Raw genomic sequence first — 22,672 nt, forward strand, 5'->3', positions numbered from 1 at the left:
CCCTTCCTTCTCTCCCAAGAGCTTCAGCAAAATCGGCCCAAGGCAAGCGCACAGCTTGGGAAGCTTCTGTCCAAGTTTGGTGACATTACCAGAGACAGGGAACAATAGAGAAACAGAGCCAAGAAGCTTTATTGCAAAGACTGGTGCTCGGTAACATTAACTGATCTAAAGCCACAAGCTCTGCCTTTCCACAGCTGTCATGACTCCAAGCCGAGCCCAGATTGCATCGTGGCTTACATCACCGCTACCTTGGCAGTCGTGGTTTGCACCAAGCCTCTCGATGCCAATGGACAGAAAGTCCCAAGGAGGAATTGTCTGAACTTAATTCTCACTGTTCCCCGTAGACGAAGGGGTTCAAGCACACACACAGAGGTTGCCCAAGTCATTCCAGCTTGTTCCCCAGGCTTCTGACCACAACGTCCCATGGATGAAGTCTAGGTTTGCCTCTGCAAGGTTTCAATATACCACAGACTCTGGAATCAGCTGGGAACAAGCAGGAGCATCAGAGCCAGGCAGCTCTGCCTCAGGGACCAAGGTGGTGAGTGGCCATGTGTGCATCCCACCCAAAAAGTCTCTTCTGCAGGACTCTCCATGTGGCTCCTGCTCCTAATTGGGAGGGAATGCCGCTGCTCGCTCCTCATGCTGTGAAGGGTTGGCGGCCACGCAGCGTGAGCGCCGTGACACCTCCCAGGTGGTTTAATTACGGTGCTGGAGAGGCGGGCAGGGTAAGAGCAGGATCAGCCTCTCCCCTTTGATAACCGCTGCTCTTCTTCACGGTTTCCTGAGAGCACCGGCTTCCCAAAGAGCTGCTTACAGTATCTGTACACATCCAATCAAAAATATTACAGCAACAACTAATTATGTCCCATCATTCCCATGGCTCTCTGCCTATAATGGTGCATTTTGCTGCTACAGAACGACAGTGAAACCGTGCTGGAAGTGCATAACGAGCTCTCCCCATCAATCTCCCACGGGTTCGTTATGAAGGATTACCCACCAAATAACAATCCCGTGGAGAAGGGAGTGGATGCACTAAACAAAACAAGCCAACTCAAAGCATTCTCTGCCTGTATTTCAAAGGCAACTGCCGATGCTTTGGGGTCTGCGTGAACCTCTCGGGGGAGAGAAGCAGCTGTGCCTGCTCTGCAAAGACATCTCGGCCGTGACACCACCAGCCACAACCATCAGCCAGCAGGAGGAGATCTGTGGTGTCCAAAAACCGCTCTGCTTTTCGTTGGAAAGGGAAAGAATTTATATATATCAGCCAGGACAAGCCTGCTGTGTCAATTTGTGATGGGATGCATTAAGCTGCAGCCACACAGCAGAGCCCCGGACCTCCTCCGGGATCTCCCGTCAATGGCATAGATTTCAGTGCGCGATGAAGATGCATCACAGCAGGGCAGGCGATAACTTAATGAAGCTCAGATTTGGGGGGTGTTTGCTCAGCAACTATATAACAACTTTATCAATAAAGCGCTGCCTGCTGTGACGGCAGAATGAAACGCTCTAATTACCAGCGGCAAACGCTCTCCATATCAGGATAGAGTAAATTGAAATACGCTGGTTGATGTTCCTAAAGCGCTCATAAAATACCTACCTAAATTTTTGCAAGTGCCTGTGCACATACACATGCAGGCATATCAGGCAAGAGAAAAGCACAGACAAGAACTCCTCCACCAAGTTCCATGCCTAAAAAAGTTCAGGAGGCAACACAAAGTGTGGGCCACAAGGACCAAGTCCCATCTAGCCACAGTGACTCCTCCCTGCAGACCACGAGGAGGAGACCTGGCACCAGCATCGCCCCTCAGTTTTCACGCTCGACCCAGTGCGGGTACAAGGTGTTGAACGAGCTCAGCTGAAGCCATGCAACCCATTTATCATAATTCTAACGAGGAGAGCTACAGTAAATCAAAGAGACAAGCTGCCTGCAAATAAATTACGGGGGGAGCATGAGGGGGAGAGGAATAGAGAGGAAAAGAGAGAACTGCAGAGGGGGAGATAAGAAAGAGGGAAGGAAACGACAGAGAATTACCAAAGAAAGCACCTGTCAGGGGGAAAAACACAAAGAGGACCAAATCAGATATAGAGATAAGAGAAGATAGGGCTTTCAATACCTTTTGTTTCCAAATCGTAAACCTATTTTAGCAAATTTGGGAACAAGTTTTAATCCACCAAGCTCAAACCAGACATCAGAGGCAACAGGAATACCTCAGGACAGCACGTTACTGGTAACCCAATATTTGCCAAATACAAGGAGCTCATCTGCTCCCGTAATGACAAGGTCAGTCACCGATATCACATTCCTCATAAGTGTACACAGGCCACAGGTGTACAAGAGACCTCAGAGCGGCTTCCAGTGCCGAAAGGGGCTCCAGGAAAGCTGGGGAGGGACTCTGGATCAGAGAGGGCAGGGTTAGGACAAGGGGGACGGGTTTGAGCTGGAAGAGGGGAGATGGAGATGAGATCTTAGGCAGAAATGTTTTGCTGTTCAGGTGGGGAGGCCCTGGCCCAGGGTGCCCAGAGCAGGGGTGGCTGCCCCATCCCTGGAGGGGTTCCAGGCCAGGTTGGATGGGGCTTGGAGCCCCTGATCCAGTGGGAGATGTCCCTGCCCATGGGAAGGGGATGGAACTGAACAACTTTCATGGTCCCTTCCAACCCAAACTGTTCTACGATTCTATGAAAATCTACGCATTACAGACACAGATTATTGTCTATGCAGAACTATTTACTGATGGGCATAGATGTGTTTAGCAACTCGAAGTCCAGCAGCACTAAGGGCTGAGAGTGGACTTTAATGAATACTCTCACTCTTCTAGAAAGATCCAGCCATCCCAAGAGCCCAGCTCTTCCACCACACCGCTCCCAGAGAAGCAATCCAGGGCTGTAAGATGACAAGACTATCTTTCAAGAGAACATTTTCTGGAACAATGTCACTATGCATTTAAATGCTCATCTTTGTTTTCTTGAGGCTGAGTTGCCAGCAAACATCACTGAATGACAAAGCCTGCCCTGAAAATCACCATATGTCATGCTCAGCAGATACTAGTTTCATCCTCCAGATGATGTGAAACAGGAAATCAGCCACCCAGGGATGAGCAGAGGCTTTCCCAGAAACTCTACCCTCTGAAAAGCTTGTGAGGCTGCCCAGGAGAAGTAGCACTCTCCAACTCAAGATCCAGCCAAGTGGTGTGAGACAGTTTGGCTCAAACAAAGGACTGCTTGGGTTGGGGAAGGGCAGTCATCTGCTCTTCACCATCCACTGCTATCACGTCCCAGGAGCGCATGCCAAAGCAGATGAAAGCCGAAGGTCAGGAGCCTGAGGATACTCTATCCTTTGCCATGCAGTTGGGTGGCTTCAGCACAAGCCGGGGACAGCAGTTACACCCCATTGGACTCCTTGGGTGGAGACCAGTTGGCTTGGAGAACCAGCCAAGTAAACAAGCAGGATCCAGTGCCCCAATCCATCTTATGTCCCAGGAGCACAGCACTTCAAGGAATGGCAGGGGTAACAACAACTTTGTATTTCCCGCTACTTTTCTGTAGCTCACATCCTTGTCAACAGCCATGTACCAGCACCGGCTGCACAGTGCGTGCTCCAGCCACGTTGGCTGGAAGCAACTGAGCTCACACAAGAGCAGGACATTCTGCCAGGAGGTCTTCTCTTGGGAAGAGGGAGATGATTGATCTTCATCATGCTGTGAGAAAGAAAGGAACCCCCAAATTGCTGGGGGGGGGGGAGAAGAATAGGAGCAGAGTTTGCGATTTCCCACACAAGTGCCACTGAAGTCTAATGAGCTCAGTGGAACTTGGATTTCCTCAGATATTACAGCCTCTAAATACAGAACTAGTTGACTGAGAATGCAAAACAGCCAGAAACATCAATGTTAGCAACAGAATGAAAGGAACAGTTTTCAGCTGAAAGAGGTGAGACTGGGATCTTAGCGAGAAATATTTTGCCATAGTGGCAGGGAGGCCCTGGTCCAGGTTGCTCAGGGAAGTGGTGGCTGCCCCATTCCCGGAGGTGTTCAAGGCCAGGTTGGATGGGGCTTGGAGCCCCCGATCCAGTGGGAGGTGTCTCTGCCAATGGCAGCGGGTGGGACTGGATGGGCTTTGAGGTCCCTTCTGAGCCAAATCATTCTGTGATCCTGTGAATACAAGTGCTAGGATAAATTAAAAAGACACAGTCTTCACACCTGGATACAGAGAACATTTGCCTGTGGGACTGCAGTGGGGTCTCCCCCGCAGTGTGCTCAGGCATGTCTCAGAGCTGCACCACACTTGGCTATCAAGCCAACCTCCAAGGCCACCAGCGCAGAGGCAGCACTGGAGCAGGCGCAATGAGCTTTGAACCATCACACCAGACCTGCACCCGCCTTTCCCTGGGGCTCTCCTTCCCCACAGGATTTATTTTGCTGTATTCTAGGATTGTACCACCTATGAGAAAAGCTCTACAAATCAAAACATTTACCCTGCATTTCCCTACACGCCATCACTTCTTTAGAGATTCAGGATGAGTCACCGTCTTGGACTGTGTTCTCCAGGAAAGCTTCGATCTCGCTACAAAAACACGCGTCTCATAGAGCCCTAAATCTCAAACACCAGCCGTGCTGTCAGAGAGCCCTCACCACGCGAGAGGCACCTGGCATCGTCCAGCTCCTGTTTACTAGATCTGATTGTAAAACATCAAAGGGATTCTGCAGGAGCTACGAACATGACAGACTGCTCAGGCAGCGAGCAAACGCTGCTGGAGGGCTCGGGATTAGCGAACGACATCCCTTTGCCCATACACACCTCCTCCCAGCACAGCCAAGTGCTTGGTGACCCCTCCAGACACCAGAATTTGAGTGAAAAGCCTCCCTTTTCATGCCAAAACCCCCCCAACACCAGATTGCTCGGTCAAGCCAGAAACCAAATCCCTCCACCAGAATTAAAGGCTTGCAAAGAAAAACCCTGCTGAAGCAGCAAGCGAGTGCGGAGTGAGCTGGCTGGCATGGACCTGTGACAGAACAATCACCGCCAGGTTGATCCTATATCTTTTAACGTTGCATCCAACATCTACTGAAGCCTTCAGGGAAGCTGCCCAACTATTTTCAGGCATGACAAAGAAGAGAACAGCATTGCTGGTCTGAAGATTCATCCTGTGGCACTCAGGGAGAAGGTAGGGCAGTGAGAGTGGAAATGTGTGGGGACTCTGCCTGCTGCTAGAGACAAGGAGCTCAGCTGCAGCCATCGAGCACAGCCATCGAGGGGAGGAGGTGAAAATATTGAACCTCAAATGAGAGAAGCTGCAAAAGCTCGTCGGCAAACGGCTCCCCGTGCTGCCTCCCCAACGGGCGACGGCTGCCGGCCGCCGTGCTGAGCATCATCTCTGCAGTCTTTGCACCGTATGGAGTCAGTTCACGAGTGCAAATGAGGCAAAGAGAGGCACGGGAAAATAAATCTGTGCCAGCACAGGGCTGCTGGCAGCTCGGGGATCCTCTGCCGAGATGGAGGAGGCTCTGCCTGCATCCCCTGGGGACGCCTTGGCAGCCCTCCTCGCTGTAAGGCTGCGCACGCAGGAATGGGGGGGACAGGGGATGTGGCAGAGCCAACAGGGCCCTCAAAGGGCACGGCATCCCATGAGCAGCTCCCACTGCGCTGGTTTTGCTCTGGCCCCACAGCCAAACACCACTTCCCAAACTGCTCTGCAAACCCATCCCTTGTCTCTTCCAGCTTTGCCCAGGCCTTATCATTTCCTTCTTTTCTTTCTCTACTTTAAGATTTGGTCAAAACAGCCAATGGTCGGGATCTGTAACTGTCCCCATCTTCTCCCAGAAATTGTACTGCCAATCTGAGCCGTCTTTACACTCAGACACACACGATAGTGCCTCAGCTGAGTAAATAACAAAACACATTTGCCAAGATTGCTGAACACTGGTCCCAGCTCCAATGGGCCAGCAGAGCTGTGTTAAACCCCGACAGTAACCACCAGCAACAGGTGCTCTCCTCCTCAGAGGACCATCAATCACCGCTTTGGACAGCCAGACGAGGCCATGGAAATGATCTGAGGGCTGAAGCACCTCCCATATGAGGATAGGCAGAGAGAGTTGAGGTTGTTCAGCCTGGAGAAGAGAAAGGTGCAGGGAAACCTTAGAGCAGCTTCCAGTGCTGAAAGGGGCTTCAAGAAAGCTGGGGAGGGGCTCTGGATCAGGGAGTGCAGGGACAGGATGAGGGGAACGGTTTTGAGCGGAAAGAGGGGAGATTGAGATGAGATCTTGGGGAGAAATGTTTTGCTGTGAGGGTGGGGAGGCCCTGGCCCAGGGTGCCCAGAGCAGTGGTGGCTGCCCCATCCCTGGAGGGGTTCCAGGCCAGGTTGGATGGGGCTTGGAGCCCCTGATCCAGTGGGAGGTGTCCCTGTCCATTGGAAGGGGATTGGAACTGGATGGGCTTTGAGGTTGCCTTCCAACCCAAACTGTTCTATGATCCTGTGAGGTGGTCTTTTGGTGCAGGTCAGGTTGTTTTGCTAGTGGAATCAAAGGGGTGCACAGCAGGGGCTGCAGGACCCCTCTTCACAAGCAGGCAGGCATTGCCTGCCTGCCTCAGCTCCTGCCCACACAGAGGCAGCACCAGGTCCTCTGTTTCACCACATCCCCCTGCACCAGGAGCCCTGGGAACTGCATTCTGGGAAAAGTGAAGAAAAACAAAAGCTGCTTTAAGTTGACCTTAAATTGCCAAGTGTTGCTCAGGACCATGCTTACGCCAAGCTTTTCCTGCAGGCTGCAGTAGGCAGTTGAGCTGCTGAGTGGCCACTGCTCCCACCGGCCCTGGGAGGCAAAGAAGAGGGGGAGCACAAGGAGGATGCTGGCAGGAGATGCCGTTTGGCAGCCGGCCTGCCCAGCACAGCCCTGCCTCCATCCCTCTCCAGCCCTGGTGCCTGCGCGGGTGCAAGCTGGGAAAAGGCTCTAGCATGAGGACAACCATCTGTGCGCCAGGAGCTGCACCAAGGCGGGTTTGGGGGATTATTCCTCCCCTACTCATCGGGACAGTCTCCCTCCCAAGTGCATGGGTAGAACTGACTGAAAGCGCAGGTGATGCCTCACAAAAACCCTCGGCATGGAGAAGCAGCAAGGTAAGCACGGAGAAACCCATCAGAGCCATGTCCAGCAGCTGGCCGGGCCCCCAGGAGATGCCTATACTCAACCATGGGCAAGGGATGGTCTCAGCATGACCAGCAGGGCTCCATTTCATTCGACACCAGCTCTGCTCATTCTTAAAGCGGTGCGAGTTGATGATAAAGATCCCCCTAAGCTCATCTCCATACCCACCTCTTCTCCTGATGACGCTGACCTATCCTCCTTGATTGTAGTTCCCCGACTGAAATAAATCACTTTAAGTGCATGTTGTGCTCTGGGTCTCATTACTGTTCATCATCATCTGCACAACGGAGCTGTCATATCCACACAAACTCTGTCACCAGGGCGACATGGGAATGATTTGGGAGGGCAGGCAGGTGGGGAGAAATCACGCCCAGCTTGACAGGGTCCTGGGAGCTCCCCAGCCCCTCTCTTCCACAGCTTTCAGTTAATGGACTCACACCTTCTGCCCCATGCATCCCTCCTGGCACAAAAGCACAGGAGAACGAAAGTAAGAAGGTAGAACACATGTGCAAGATGGGATCGTTGCACGCAAGTACCCAGAAGACGGCGGGAAGGATGGCAGATGCACTCTGATGGCCAAGAAGAGCTTCCTTCGGAAGGAACATCCCTGCAGGGAAGCCTCCTTCAGAAGGGGTGGCAGAAACTCTCTCTCCTCACCGAATTTAAAGCAGAAACACCTAAGGGAGGGAAGGAGGAAGAACCAGGCATGGAAGCAGCCATGGAAGACCATCACCAAGCCTTCTCCAGCCACACATCCTAGGCAGTGCCATGTTCAGCTCCTCAGTGCAGAGGGCGCTTCCAACTCCAGATTAATCCATAACAGAAGATCACAGTTGCGCTGCAAACAGTAAATTAAAAGCTCTGTGCCAAAACCCGTGAGGACCCTTCAGGCGGCAGTGACACAAAGGCACCATGTGCCTGTCACATCCTTTTGAAAGGCAAACACTCAGAAAACGGGAAAGGCAACAATTAAGGCTGCCACTAATCTTGTAATGTCCACAAAGACAGAGCGAGGAGGGAGTCTAAGTGCCACCGTCTTCCAGATGGCCAGCAGTCCCATGAGGGGTTGGACCTGCCTTGAACAGCCAACCCATCTGGCAAGGAAGGAGCTGCTCACCCATTACCACGTGACTGATGTCTGCATCCCTGTGCATCAGCACGGCTCCCTAGGAAAAGGAGCCCTTTCTAAAGCAATATTTGGGAGGGTGCAAAGGTATGGGCTTCCCATCAAGAACACCCTTGAGCATGGCCAAGGAGAAGACATGCTGCTCGCATGCTTCCATAAGGTCAACACTTGTGCTTGTCTCTCTATCTCTCCCATCCCATCACAACCTCATAGGAAAACATCTCTCTGTGTCCCAGTGACGATGGCAGGAGGAGGAGACCCCAAGGAGACACACGTAGCAGGACATCCATCACTGTTGGTAAGGTCATCCCAGGCGTTGCCACAGGCTTTGCCCAGCTCTCCCAGCATCCCACCCCTTCACAAAACCCAGCCAGCTCTGTTGCAGCCCAACATGGGACCCCGCACTGCCCCCCCCCGCCCCCCCCGCATTGCCCAGGGCACTTGCACACGTGTTCGCACACGCCAGCACGGAGCAGGGGGAAGCTGTGCTGCAGAAATAACACAGGCACACAAACAAGGGAGCACAAGCCATTAATCTGGGTGAACCGGAGGAAATGAAATCATTATGTCTGCAGCTACAACATCCCGAAGAACAAATTTCCTGCCTGGATAATAAATGGATTCTTTTGTTTCACGTTGGCCCCAACCACGTGACTGTCTTGGCCTATTCCTCATCCAAAACATCTTGCTGTATAAATACCCAGACGGGATCGAATTTCAGCCGCTAAAAATATGTTTTAATTATAATAATATATAATAATAATAACCATCAAAAAAATTCCAGATCTGCAGTCTCCCTTTGCCTCCTGAACAACCTCTGAAGGATTTCCAGCATGCAGGAGAGCAAACAATAAGTCCGAAAGTTGCCAAATACAGCTGAGCAGCACAAACACAATCTTTGAAAGCAAGACTGAGGCATCTGAGCAGCAGCCCTGGGTCAATGCCCACAATAAATGATATAATCATGGAATGGGTTGGGTTGGAACGGATCTCAAAGCCCCATCCAACCAGGCCTTGAACACCCACAGGGATGGGGCAGCCACCACTGCTCTGGGCAACCTGCTCCCTGCAAGAGAGAGAAACGATAGGTGCATGAGCATTTTAAGCAGAGATGCCAAAAAAAAAAGTGTCTCTCAGCAGTAGGATGGGGACCAAAGCCAGGCAGGCACACCAATGACTGCTCCTGAGCTCTACACTTTGAGGCTGTGCAAATTTTCTTCTGAGCCAGATTTTCTTCTGGTGACTTTAAAGGGCCTACAGACAAGCTGGGAAGGGGCTCTTGATCAGGGAGTGCAGGGACAGAAGAAAGCAGAATGGGTTTAGTCTGAAAGAGGGGAGATTGAGATGAGATCTCAGAAAGAAACATAAGGCCCTGGCCCAGGTAGCCCACAGAAGTCACAGCTGCCCCATCCCTGGAAGTGTTCAAGTCCAGGTTGGATGGGGCTTGGAGCCCCTGATCCAGTGGGAGGTGTCCCTGCCCATGGCAGGGGTGGGACTGGATGGGCTTTGAGGTCCCTTCCAACCCAAAACATTCCATGATTCTATGATTCTGATGCCTCATTAGCGCTTAGAATTTATTTGTTAGATGGATTACTCTGGCTTTTTGAGGGAATGTGTTTGCTGTAGGAACAGCTTTGGGGATCTGGAAGGGTACAGACCTCTAGGAGAGTTGTGTGAGTTATTGGTTTCTACAATTCCTTTAAGCGGCAAGTCCACCAGATCACTCTGTTAAAACCACTTCTGCATCTAACTCTATATTTTGCTTGTGATTTCAGTTTTTTCCTCGCCTTCCCAACTTTACAAACACATAGCAAACACTGAAATGAGTTTCAAAACAAGACATGGTTTTGAATCCAAACGTCACAGAGCCTTAGTGCAAAGAGTCCAAATTGTTTGGATGTTACAGATCTCTACAAATGGAAGAGAGCTCAAAAATCCCCCTAAGCTGGCAGGCAGCAGGAGTTTCAACCAAGCCCTCTCTGCCTTACTCCAACTGGAAGGTCTCCTTGGTGCAGCCCGGGAGAAGACCAGTCGGCCTCAGAAGTGGTCCCTGAGCTGCCTCAGCTATTATACAACTGTTCGCCTAATTAGGTTTTGTGGAAAATGCCTTGGGCACAAACCTGCCTGCAGCTCCTCAGGGAGGCAAACCCTGAGGGTGTTCCTTCCTCCCACACAGAAGCATCGCCCTAGGTGAGGAGGGACCACCAAGGAGGCTTCTTGCAGAGGTTTCCTCAGAAAGCTGCATTTTTCACCCCAGCATTGACCAAAGGCACCTTGGAGAGGCCAACATTTTTCACAGAATGGGAAATTTGTTTCTCTCCAAAATATTAGCAGAAAATATTACGGAGGGCTAACAAAAGCAACTCCATCACCCAGAGCCAAAACTGCTCCTCTTCAACATCAAACATAACCAGAAAACACCCAGCTTGGAGCACCACGTGAGGAGCTCATCTCCCATTGCGAGTCATCTTTAATTTCAATTATACTTCGAATGATGGGGAAAGCATCCAAGGAAGGGAAAAAGAGTCCTTGGAAACTAAATATTTACAGACCATGAATGCTAATCCCAGCAGAACTAGGGTGGGAAGCCTATTTAAAAAAACAACCCTAATTACTTTCCCATTTTAAAGGGAATAATCCAGCGATGAGAGGGGACGCTTTGCTTAAGTAATTACATATTTTTTGAAGAGGAATAATCTGTCAATATGGGCACAGACAGGACAGGGGCCTGACAAGACAGCTTTATCCGCTTTTCTGACAGCCAAGCACATGGAGGGGCCGAAGGCGCGGCGGGCGGGGAAGGGATCATTAAATGCCAACCCCAGGATGACATCCACTACAGGAGGGACAGCAAAGGCAGCTTTGTTGCAAGGGATTGCACCTCCTGGCTGCAAAAATGGCAACAGAGCCCCAGACATCTCTAAAACCACCGATCACCTCGCAATGATGCCTGGGAAGCCTCCACACCCCTCCCAGCCATGTCCCTGCTCACAGCACACAGCAGATGGTCAGTGCAACACGCTGAGCTGTGGGGAGCATTGGTCAGTCCCTTTTTGCTGATGTATGAGCAAAACTTAAAATAATGGAATGGATTGCGTTGGAAGAAACTATAAAGCCCATCCAGTTCTGTCCCTGTCCATGGGCAGGGACACCTCCCACCGGACCAGGGATGGAGCATCCACCACTGCTCTGGGCAACGTGGGCCAGGGCCTCCCCACCCTCATAGCAAAACGTTTCTTCCTGATATCTAGTCCAAATCTCTCCTCTTCCAAACCCTCACCCCTTGTCCTGTTGCTACAGACCTGCTAAAAAGTTTCTCCCCCTTTAAGTATTGAAAGGCTACAACAAGGTCTCCCCAGAGTCTGTTTTTCTCCAACCTGAACACGTCCAACTCTCTCAGCCTCTCTTCTCACTCTGTTATCAGACAGTAAGGTGGTTTCTGCTGGAAATAATAATACTGACCAGGGAATGTACTCAAGGTTTTCTAAGCTCCCCACCCAGCAAAGTGAAGAGCAGCGATTTGCTAATTAGCAATAGCCGATGAGCTGCTCAAGGAGAGGGCTGAAGTCTGTGGGATAGGTGAGAGTTTGATTATAAGACTCGCCTGGCAGATCATTTAGAAAGATAAAACGGCACCCGCTCTGCTGCAGCCAGCTATTAAAAGCGGGGAATGTTATTTCAGGTAATAAAGAGCAAGACCTGAGGACCAGCCTGGGAATTCAAATTTACAACTTGTATCAAATTCATACGCTGTAAAACTTCACCTAGTTTATAAGTTTCTTGCCAACTTCATAAACCATGTTTTATTATTATTGTTTTCTGACTCTCCTGCCTTAATAAAATTCCTCTCCCATTCTGTGTGGGTGTTGCATTATAAACATTTGCACTTTGATTCATTCAAGACTGAAGAAAGCTTTCAAGGCAACCTATTAGGAATACTTTAAATGTGTCAAAGACATCCCAGCTTCCCCCAAACGTCACAAAGCTTTAAAGAAATAAATAAAAATGTGCCTTGCCGCAAGCCACCTCCAAAAATCTGCTGGACTGGGGACTCAAGAGACTGCATTTGGGAGCAACTGAGTCGCACGCCAGCCCAGCATGTGAAAGAATGCTACGGGGCACAGGGTACAGCAGGTGCCCACCCATCACCCCCCCCGAGCCCCTCCACAGTGAGCCCAGGGATGCCACCCCATTTTCTCACACGTTAAGGACTGGATGATGCAAAAGCAGGGGTTTCCCCAGCCCCTTCAGCCCCGACGATCGCAGCCCAGCCCCAGCACACAGAGACAGAGTCGGAGGTTGCTCTAAGCACCATCTTTCTCAAAGCAGCCTATTTTCTGCAGCCTCAGCCAAAGCCCATTGAACTTAATGAGCATCTTTTTATAGTCTTCGGCATGCTTTTGAGCCAGCCTCGTGGCGCAGCCACCTCCCGTGTGTGCGCGGTAGTGCCAGCCGTTTCAGCAATAACCCACGCACGGCACAAGGAGGGATAATAGAAGCCAATTTTTGGAAAGATACCGAATACAACTGTCTCACAACCACACAGCTCCCACCAGCCCACATCCACCTCCTCCTCTGCACGGTCAGCTTCAGTATGTGTGGATCTGGGGGGCATCGCCAGCCAACAGCCAGAGCTCAGGGAGGGCCTACACAAGCTGGGACCAAAGGAAAAGGAATCAGTGCCTTTAATTCATAGAATCATGGAAAGGTTTGGGGTGGAAGGGACCTCAAAGCCCATCCAGTCTCACCCCCTGCCATGGGCAGGGACACCTCCCACTGGATCAGGGGCTCCAAGCCCCATCTAACCTGGCCTGGAACCCCTCCAGGGATGGGGCAGCCACCACTGCTCTGGGCACCCTGGGCCAGGGCCTCCCCACCCTCACAGCGAAACATTTCTGCCTAAGATCTGATCTCAATCTCCCCTCTTTCAGCCAAAAATCATTCCCCTCATCCTGTCCCTGCACTCTCTGATCAAGAGCTCCTCCCCAGCTTTCCTGGAGCCCCTTTCAGTACTGCAAACTACTCTAAGGTCTCCCTGCAGCCTTCTGTTCTCCAAGATGAACAAACCCTCTCAGCCTGTCCTTGTACAGGAGGTACTCCAGCCCTCCGATCACCTGTGTGGCCCCAAGGAGTTTCTCCAGTTCATTGAATGAATTTACCTGCAGTGATGCATGCCGCTCCAGGAGCTGCATGTTCCTCCCCAGGAAATGCTGCATGGAGCTTATCCATCTAAACTTTATTATATCAGAAATCACCACTTTACAGCTTCATATCTGCTCCCAGTGACATCAATATATGTGACCTCACAGTGCCTCTGCCAAGAGTCTGACAAGCTCAAATGACTTAGTCTTCCACCAGCAATTTCATCTCAAGGGGAAAAGCATGCACAGCAAAGGCCACGTGTTGGGCTTGTTCAGCCTGGAGAAGAGAAGGCTCCAGGGAGACCCTGAGGTGTTGAAGGCCAGGTTGGATGAGCACCCTGATCCAGTGGGAGGCGTCTCTGCCCATGGCAGGAGGTTGGAACTGGATAAGCTTTGAGGTCCCGCCCAACCCAAACCATTCTATGATTTGTGACTCAGGAAACCTCTGAAGTGGAAGCTTTTCTGTGGGGATCATCCACAGGCGTGAAGCTTCTAGACAGCTTCAGCTGAATCCTACAGGCTGGGGATCAGCTCTGCGCATCTGGGGCTCACTTGCAGCCAGGTCTTGTACACAATTTCCAGCACTTGATAAAGGATGCAGAGATCCAATATCACTGCTTTAAAAATAACTACGGCAGAAGCGCAGGGATGGAACCAGCCATGTGGGGAGGGCATCACTGCGCTGCTACGCACCACGGCGAACATTATCTGTGGAGCAACTTCACCAGCACTGCAGGTACCCTACGTGATGCAAAGGTCCTGAACCACTCAAAGAAGACATTGTGGGAAGTACTGTTGGCAATACATCAGTGATCTTTAAAAGTCAAGTTTTGTTCTTTTCAAACAAATTTGTTTCAAAGGTAAAGCAGAGCTGATGCCTCAGAGCGTTCTGAGAGCATCTTGCTCCCTCTATGTCCCTGCGAGTCCTTCTCATCTCTTGAGCATTTGGAAATAAGAAGCTACAGGTGTCAGGTGAAAATAAAATTAAAGCTCCCAGCTACCTACCAAGGCCATTTCTTTGGCCATTTCTTCAACACAGCTACTTCTTTAGGCCATCCCAGCCTGTCCTCAGGACTCTGGGCTGCCCTGCCAGCTCCCCTGGCCAGAGGAACCGGAGCAGACACCCGCCACCAGCCCCGTTCCCTCATGACTCCCGAGGACGGCATTTCCTATCCAACTCTTCTACAGGGTTCCTGGTTTTCCCGGGGAAGATGTAATTCACACCCCTTTGCCTCTTCCGCGGTGATTTAATGTCTTTTGAGCAAAAAGCAATTATCCTTATACCAACAGGACCCTAGTGAGGATGATAATGAGTCGGCTCCAACCCTGTGGCTACGGAAGCGGCTGAAGCGAGTGGAGGCCTCCAGTAATCAGAGGCCCAGCCCTGGCCTCTGATTGCAAAAAAAAAGAAATAAAAGCCTTCCATAAAACTTCAATCATTGCTGTTCTCGGCTCCATCCCTGCCCTCTGCACTGCAGGAAGAGGACCCACGCCAGCTCTGGGTCCTTCCCGCTTGGCCACCCAGGTGCCTTTTGGGTGTGAGCACGTCTCCAGCCAGGAGCAGGCACAGGGGACTGGTCTTGTGCTCAAAAGCAGACACCACAGCCCTGTTATTCCAGATCTGGGGGCTCAGAAAGAAACACCCTCCTGTCTGGAGTCAGGCTCAGAAGGTGACAGGAAGGCAACCTCAAAGCCCATCCAGTTCCACCCCGTGCCATAGGCAGGGACATCTCCCACTGGATCAGGGGCTCCAAGCCCCATCCAACCTGGCCTGGAACCCCTCCAGGGATGGGGCAGCCACCACTGCTCTGGGCACCCTGGGCCAGGGCCTCCTCACCCTCACAGCAAAACATTTCTCCCCAAGATCTCATCTCAATCTCCCCTCTTTCCGCTCAAAACCGTTCCCCTCATCCTGTCCCTGCAGTCCCTGATCCAGAGCCCCTCCCCAGCTTTCTTGGAGCCCCTTTCAGCACTGGAAGCTGCTCTATGGTCTCCCTGCAGCCTTCTCTTCTCCAAAAAATAAGAAGCAAATTAACACCCACCAACTAAAACCATGCCTAACCCTCTCTGCTTCCACGCGACTGCTCGCAGTCACCTTCCACCAGTCCTGAAAGCAGACAGCACAGAAATGCCGACCACTGGGATGCTCCAGGGTTCCTCTCCTCCCCCTGGGGGCATCCCACCCACCAGGTTTAGGTTGGAAGAAGCGAGGCCGAAGGAAGACAGTCTTCCTCATCCAGGGCTTGGCGCAGAGCCTCCTCCCCTTTGAACCGCTGCCTCTGTGATTTTTCACCACGGGGCTCCCAGCAGGAGCTTATTAAAGCCAGACCAAAGTGCGCACGCTGTAACAGTAATTGGGTCACCCTGGGTTGTGGGCTTAGGAGGCAAAACTATAATTATTTAGAAACATCAAGTATAAATGCCAAAGAGTCTTAATGGAGCTAAGCTAATTAACCAATTTCAACCGAATGACTGATTAGCTTAAAAAATAAGAGAAAAAGAAAAATCAATGATCATAGACAACACTTTCTTTTAACAGGTTGTTTTCTTGCAGCAATTCTCAATCGCACAAAAGGGGGCTGACAACCCCACTAACCAAATATTACTGTAATTAAATATTCAACAGAAAGCCTCTTCAATTATTCAGCAGACTGATAACGCTTGTTTATAATTGGGGTGGTGGGAGAGGTTTCCAGAAGTAGGGATTCTGCACATCATCGGGCTCTGGTTATGGATGCAAACCCACGTGGGTGGACAGGTCTACACGGTGCCACCTCCAGCACGGCTCTGGCTACCAGTCTCAAAGAATCATTAAGGTTGGAACGGACCTCTCAGCTCATCCAGTTCAACCATCAGCCCAACCTTACCGTACCTGCTAAACCATGTCCCAAAGTGCCATGGCCACACATTCTTTGAACCCCGACAGTGGCAGAGGCTCCACCCCTGCCCTGGGCAGCCTCTGCCAGGGCTTCACCACTCTATCAGGAAAGAATTTTTTTCTCAACTCTCCTGCAGAAACCAGACTTGGAAGAAAGATGCTTTCCAGCCCAGATGTGAGAAGATGGACCATATGGCCCACACACTTTCTAGATTTTTGTTATTAGACCAAAAATTTCAGGGACTAATGGCTGGTTTCCAGGTTTCACACCATTTTCTGATAGTAGCATAGTAGCATTATTCACCTGGTAGCGAATCAAGAGGAAAAGCAGATCTCGGTGTATTGGTATAATTCACTAAGAGGCATTGCTATAGGAAATTACAAATTAGCTGCTCAGTGAAGGACAGGGGATATTTAGATTAGCTATCGAGAAACTACAGAACCTTCCAGCCCATTTATCAACGCTATTGTAGCTCCAACTTCCAGGGAAATGAAACAATAACAAATATCGAGCAGAGAAAGTTAATCTCCGCTGAGCACGCTTTGATAATTCAAAAGTTATGAGAAATAAATAAATAAAGCACAGACCCTTTCGCTTCCACAAAGACATGCCCCATCTTTTTCTCACCATTCCTCATGAGGTCACTTTGTGGAAAATGGATAAAAACACACCCAAAAAATCAGCTGTGGCTGGGAGCAACCACATTAACAGTGCCGGAGAGTGGCCATTCACGTGTGCCACTTATCTGGAAACCTGTGGGGCTGATTGGGGCAAGAGTTCGCTGCCTCTCCCTGCTTCTGGGTGGTGTCTGCACCAGCCCCCTGTCCACTCCTTCCCCACACACTCCCAAGCCACGCAATTTGGGGAAAACTGTATTGTTAGGCTCTAAAAGCTGGACTACGCAACAACCAGCTCAGCGTCCCAGGGCCACCCGAGGCACCAGGTCCCACCCAGCGCTGTTCTGATATTGCTCCATCCCTTTCTGCACGTTTCTGCTCCCTCACCAACCTCTGCCAAAGAAGGGACGCCGGGAGGGATGCTGCAGGCTCAGCTGGTTGGAAGCATTCTGCATTCAGCACATGGACCACAGTACATCTAAATGTCTTCTGGATTTAGGTTCCCACCAACCAGCACCACTTTGCAAGGTGCTCTCGGTCAGCAGCAGCCCCAAGCCCCCACCACGCGGGTTACCCGCACCACTTGCTTCACATCAGCTCCAGCAAGCAATGTGCACTCCGTCTTCTAACATTACAGCCGAGGCTCTGTCATTCCAAACTGCTACCCAGCAAATATCCAAGCTTAACATTTGCCTTGTGCAAGTATTCATGCGTGCAACACTTGATAGCTCGAATGTTTGCAGGAGAACAAGGTCAAGTTGAAATGTGCTTTCAAATTCTAATAAATATTTGGGGAAAACATTTCCTTCCCCCAACTCTTTACTTAGCCTTGTGGCACTGTTAAACGGCTGCTTGTTGCCACTGGTGTCTGTCTAGAGGGAACAGAGCAACCTTCTGGCAACACCGTACCAGTCTGAGGCTCCTGCATGAAGCCATTTCCATGCCAGGGGATGACAAGCTCATACCCACTGCTGCAAGAGGTGAAAAAAGCATCCTCAGGCTGGCTGGACCCAGATGGAGTGGTGCAGCACACGCCAGAGGCATCACAAGAACAGCGCTCTGTGAGCCTCAGCCTTGCTCCGAGCATCCCTTCCGTCAGCCTCACTCCACAGTGCACCCTCTGCACCAGCGACCTGTGTCTCCAAGACTCTGCTGACCTGATAAGCATCGAGTTACCCGTTGCCTAAGGTACTATTTTCCCCTTTTCAACAAATCTCAGCATTTCTTTAGCTTGCAGAATCCATCTCTGCTAGAAACATCTATTATTCAGCACCGTGGCCTGGATCCAGAGCCAGATGCACACATTCAGGCTACTTCACCACCAAACATTGGTATTTCCTTCTGATTTTTAAGACCAGCAGAAGGCTTTTACTTTTCCCTGTTGAGCTGCACTGGGGATGGGTAAAAGGCCAACTCAGGGCTCCTGCCACAACAGGCAGGGTCACTAAACACATGGGAGCACAGAGTGCATCCCAACTTCCATACAGAGATGGTGAACAGAAAAACAAATATATCAGAGGCCCGGCCCCACCTTCTCCACACTTGCCTTTCACAGAGCTCTTTCAGGGTCCTTATTTGCATTAACTGTTCCAAGAGCATCTTCAGTGTCAAATAAATATCAATAACAACAGCCCAACAGGCAGGCTTTCCCTATTCAGCGCTGCTTTTCCAATCTTTCCATCATTGCTGGCACTTGTTTTCATCTCTCATCAGCTACCACAGCCAAGCCACCAAAGCACTGTAAGTTATTCAACTTTCCACTGCGCTTCGTTCAGGGAAAGTGAAATTCAAAGCTTTAATGAAGGCAAAAAAATAAATCAAGACTTTCACCTTAAGGAAGGAGACCAACATGACATCCAGATGCAGGCGAACCTGCGAGAGGGGTTTGAGCAGGATCACCACTGATTCAGGGACAGCCACACCACAGCCACCTCCGTCTGGACTTGAGTCATGTCTGCATGACAAAAATGTCCCTTTTCAGGTTTTCCAGCACTTTGTCACACTGCACAGCGTGGGCCACTGAGGCCACCTGCAGCTTTGGGCCAGCAGGGACCTTTACAGACGACACCATTCCTTCATCTCCATCTTTGAGCCCTAAGCACGAGGGAAAGTGGAAGGGAGGAGGAAGACTGAGGCAAAGCAGTGAGTCAGTGATACCAGCAATTAGCCAAGGAAAAAAAGCAACAGAGGCGTCTGCAGTCTCAGGCCCCTTTCCCATGACTTGACAAAATGCTCTCCCTTCAGGCTGACAAGGTCTCAGCTCACTCACCATGCCAAGAATTAGGGCTTTTTTTTTCCCCAGATAGTTTGTGCGGAGAAAGTAAAAGCAAAGGGATGGCTGGATATCAGCGCTTGCAGATTCCCCTGCAGGCTACCAGCGCATGCAAATTCCCTCTTGAAAGACTGATTTCCAGCTTCTCCTTCAAAACCGCTCCACTCTGGTTGAAGCTGCGGGGCCAAACGTGGAAGCCCATGCAGTGACAATGATGATGGGAACAGCAGCACGGTGGCCGCCAGCTCGGCACAGGCAGCACTCCAGTGCCTGGCGGAAGCGGAGGAAGCCCAAAGGATGCCTGCAAAAGATGTGTGCATCCTGAGCCAAAACATGAGGAGACAGGGTGCCTGGGGCAGGCGGCAAGCATGGAGCAGGAGCCAGGGACGTTGCTTTCAAATCCCCATTTCCAGTCCTCTCCTGGGCTGTATTTCCGAAGGCTAAGTGAGCAGATGAGCAGGGGAAGCAAAGCTAAGCCAATCTGCTGGCCTCGAGCAGGGTTTTCCACCACTCTCCCCGAGCTTTGTTTATCGTGATGCTGCAAGCAGCAATACAGAGGTCGGAGAGAAGAACCTGGCTGTTAAAAGAGCAGGCTCAAGGCAGGCAGATGATGGATAGGTAAACAGATTAAACAGCTTACATAGAGGAGCTGCACCAAAATGGGCATCAGCCCCCATCTGACCCACCAACACCCCAAACTCAGACAGTGCCAGAGTTAACAGATAGAACGCCAGCCCATTACCACCCTCTCTATATGCTAAATGTGACTTATATTTAGTTCAGCTGACAGGAGAGAGAGCACGCGAGCGGCTCCTGAGTGACTGCAGGGTGTGGGAGAGACAGAGTATTTGTTCCCATCATCTTCTCACGTTCCTCTTTACAAGCCACAGAAAAAAAACAATCTGACTATAAACACCCAGCTGCCCAGCAGCAAACAGACAGCTAAGCCACAGGATTGGGTGAAAACCAAGCAACCATAAGAAAACTCGGATACACGACTCAACTGTCGCCAGGTTCACGTGCTGCAGGCAATGAGTTAGCAAGGTTTTAGGGAGGATAAAGAGGGATGCATGCGAACAGCCCCAGCCGTGACTTGGGCTGAATCCTCCTCCTCCCTCCACCTGGGTCCAGATGCCCAGATATCTCCCTCCCATCATCCTCATGGAAAAGACGTCTTGTCTCAATGGCTGCTTTGGGATGCAGGGAGTCATTCCTCTCGGCTGCTTCTGCAGCCAGTGGCAGAGCCAGGCTCCAACCACGGCTTTGCCTCACTGCCAGAGAGGGTTGCCAGCAAAACCAGTTTCGCGGACGCTCCAGGGGGAAAGCCAGACCCCACAGCATGTCGAGGTCTAGGAGACGCTTCAGCTCGTTTAGAGAAACCCATATTTTAATCTAGCAAATTCAACCCCTGCACCAGGAGGATCCGTAAGATTTAAATAAGCTACATAAAACAGCTTTTTCTTTACACAACCACGCTGGGAGACCGCTGCTTTAACTCCAAGTCAGATTCTATTGCGCTGCCTCAGAAATTCCCCGTGCAAAACTCTCCCTTAAATCCGAGGTCTTTCCCAAGATACTACTTTACTATCAAGTAATTTCCTCAGCAGAGAAGCAATAGCACAGATCTTCAACAGGTTTGGTCCCAGCAGGGATGCTGGCCCTGCCAGCCCAGCATGTGCTACAAGGGCGGCTCAGGGCAAGCAGGGGAAGACCCTGCACAACACAGGGACACGACACCCACGAGTGCTCTCAGGCACGGACTGAGCCGAGGTCTCCCACATCCAGACGCGGTTTCAAGACTGCCTCAAGCAGCTGACGCTGCAAACGCCAGCAAAGCTCTGCTAACAGGTCTTACATTTTCAAGACAGAGCAAATGTGCCTGTTTGCATCCTGCTTAAGCAAGGCATCAGCATTCCCATCTCGAGGTATTTCTAGAGATGCAACGAGGGAGGAAGCCCAAGAAAGAAGAAAAGCAACGGCCGGGTCAGCCAAAAGCCAGTGGACGCCGCAGCAAGCGAGCCTGCCCACCACAATCCAGCAGGCACGCTTGTCAGCGGCGGGCGACAGCCAACATCGCTCCCACTCCACCACAGACCACTGCAGTTTGGGTCCACGCTGCCCGAGCTGAGCGCGGGCTCCGGCTCCAGCAGCTCCCAGTCCACCCCGCACACGTCAGTCCCCCGCGGAGGGGCCGAGCCCCGCGCCCCGGCAGCTCCGTTCGCCCACGAGAGCCCACGCAGCATCTCTCCGCAACCACGCGATCCTCGCCTCCTCGTTTCCCGTGTTGTACCGGGGAAAAAAGGAAGCAGCAGCAAAAAAACCGAGGAAAAACCATCTCTATATTTCTGTAAGCGATAGTTTTGAAAGCCACATGGGGCACAGAGTGGCGAAGCAGCGCCGAGGTGCGTCCCGCCGGGCTGGGTCACTGCTGCGGGTACCATCCGGGCGGTGGCGGGGACGGGACTTTGTCCCAAAGCACCAACCCACCGGCGGGCCGGCAGCCTCCCGGGGCACCCGAGGGACGGAGCCCCTGCCCACGCCTCCCGCGGTCGCCGCGGAGAGCCGGACGGCCAGCGGCACTCCTCCCCGGACACGTCCCCCACCGCCACGTCGAGCGGACCCCACCGCGTCCCCGCGCGGGCCCCGCCGGGCAGGGCCGGGGCAACCGCCCGTCCGGGCGGATTTCCCGGCGCCGCTGCCGAGCCCCGCACCCGCCTACGGCCGCGCACAGAGCGCCGGAGCCAGCCCTGCCCGCGGCCGGGCCCCGGGAGCCGCTTCCCCGGCGGCGGCGCCCCCAGACCACGCGTGGCGCGGGCAGCGCGGCTCCGCATCCCGGTCCCGGCTCCGCATCTCCGTCCCGCATCCCAGTCCCGGCTCCGCATCTCCGTCCCGCATCCCGGTCCCGGCTCCGCATCTCCGTCCCATATCCCAGTCCCGGCTCCGCATCTCGGTCCCCGCTCTTCACCCCACTCCGAGCTTCGCATCCCAGTCCCGGTCCCGCATCCTGGTCCCGCATCCCGGTCGCGTCTCACCTTCCACAGCGGCCGCGGCGGCGGCCAGGCAGAGCAACACCACCAGATCCGCAGCCATCGCCTCCCCGGGCCCCGCAGGCGTCAGCCGCTACCGGCGGGCGGCCGTGAGCGGGCATGGGGGTGCGTCCGCGGGCCGGGCCGGGCCGGGGCAGGGCGGGCCGGGCCAGGCCGGGACCACGGGACGGGACCTCGCCGCCCCGGTCACATCGCCAACGCGAGTGCGGCGCGCGGACACGCCGCCCCGGCCCCGCAGCCGCCCGCCCCGCCCCCAGGGCCGGCCGGCCAATCCGCGCGGCAGCCCCCCCCCCGGCCCCGCCCAGCCAATCCTCGCGCCCGCCCCGTGGCCTGTCCCCGCCCCAATGCCGCCCAGCCAATCCGTTCCGCCCGCCCCTCCCCAGCCATTAGCGCTGCCCGGCCCCGCCCCCAGCCGCCGTCCGGCCAATCGCCCGCACGCTGCCCTCCGCCGGGC

At 52.5% G+C, this 22,672-nt stretch overlaps 2 protein-coding genes across 4 annotated transcripts in view; one reads left to right on the top strand and one right to left on the bottom strand.

Moving 5' to 3' along the window:
* The window catches only part of EPHB1 (EPH receptor B1), an 80,442-nt gene extending 57,983 nt beyond the window's left edge, over positions 1-22,459 (bottom strand). For all 3 annotated transcript variants that reach the window (XR_008451164.1, XR_008451163.1, XM_054074016.1), the window contains exon 1: positions 22,204-22,459. Coding sequence is in view for 1 of the 3 variants with exons in the window: in XM_054074016.1 (XP_053929991.1) it covers positions 22,204-22,261 (58 nt within the window). In the remaining 2 variants the exon portion in view is untranslated. The remainder of the gene's footprint in view (positions 1-22,203) is intronic.
* ANAPC13 (anaphase promoting complex subunit 13) overlaps positions 1-22,672 on the top strand; it is a 259,639-nt gene that overhangs the window by 159,010 nt on the left and 77,957 nt on the right. The window lies entirely within an intron of this gene.

Source organism: Cuculus canorus, chromosome 9 (genome assembly GCF_017976375.1).
Source record: "Cuculus canorus isolate bCucCan1 chromosome 9, bCucCan1.pri, whole genome shotgun sequence".
Taxonomy (NCBI): Eukaryota; Metazoa; Chordata; class Aves; order Cuculiformes; family Cuculidae; genus Cuculus; species Cuculus canorus.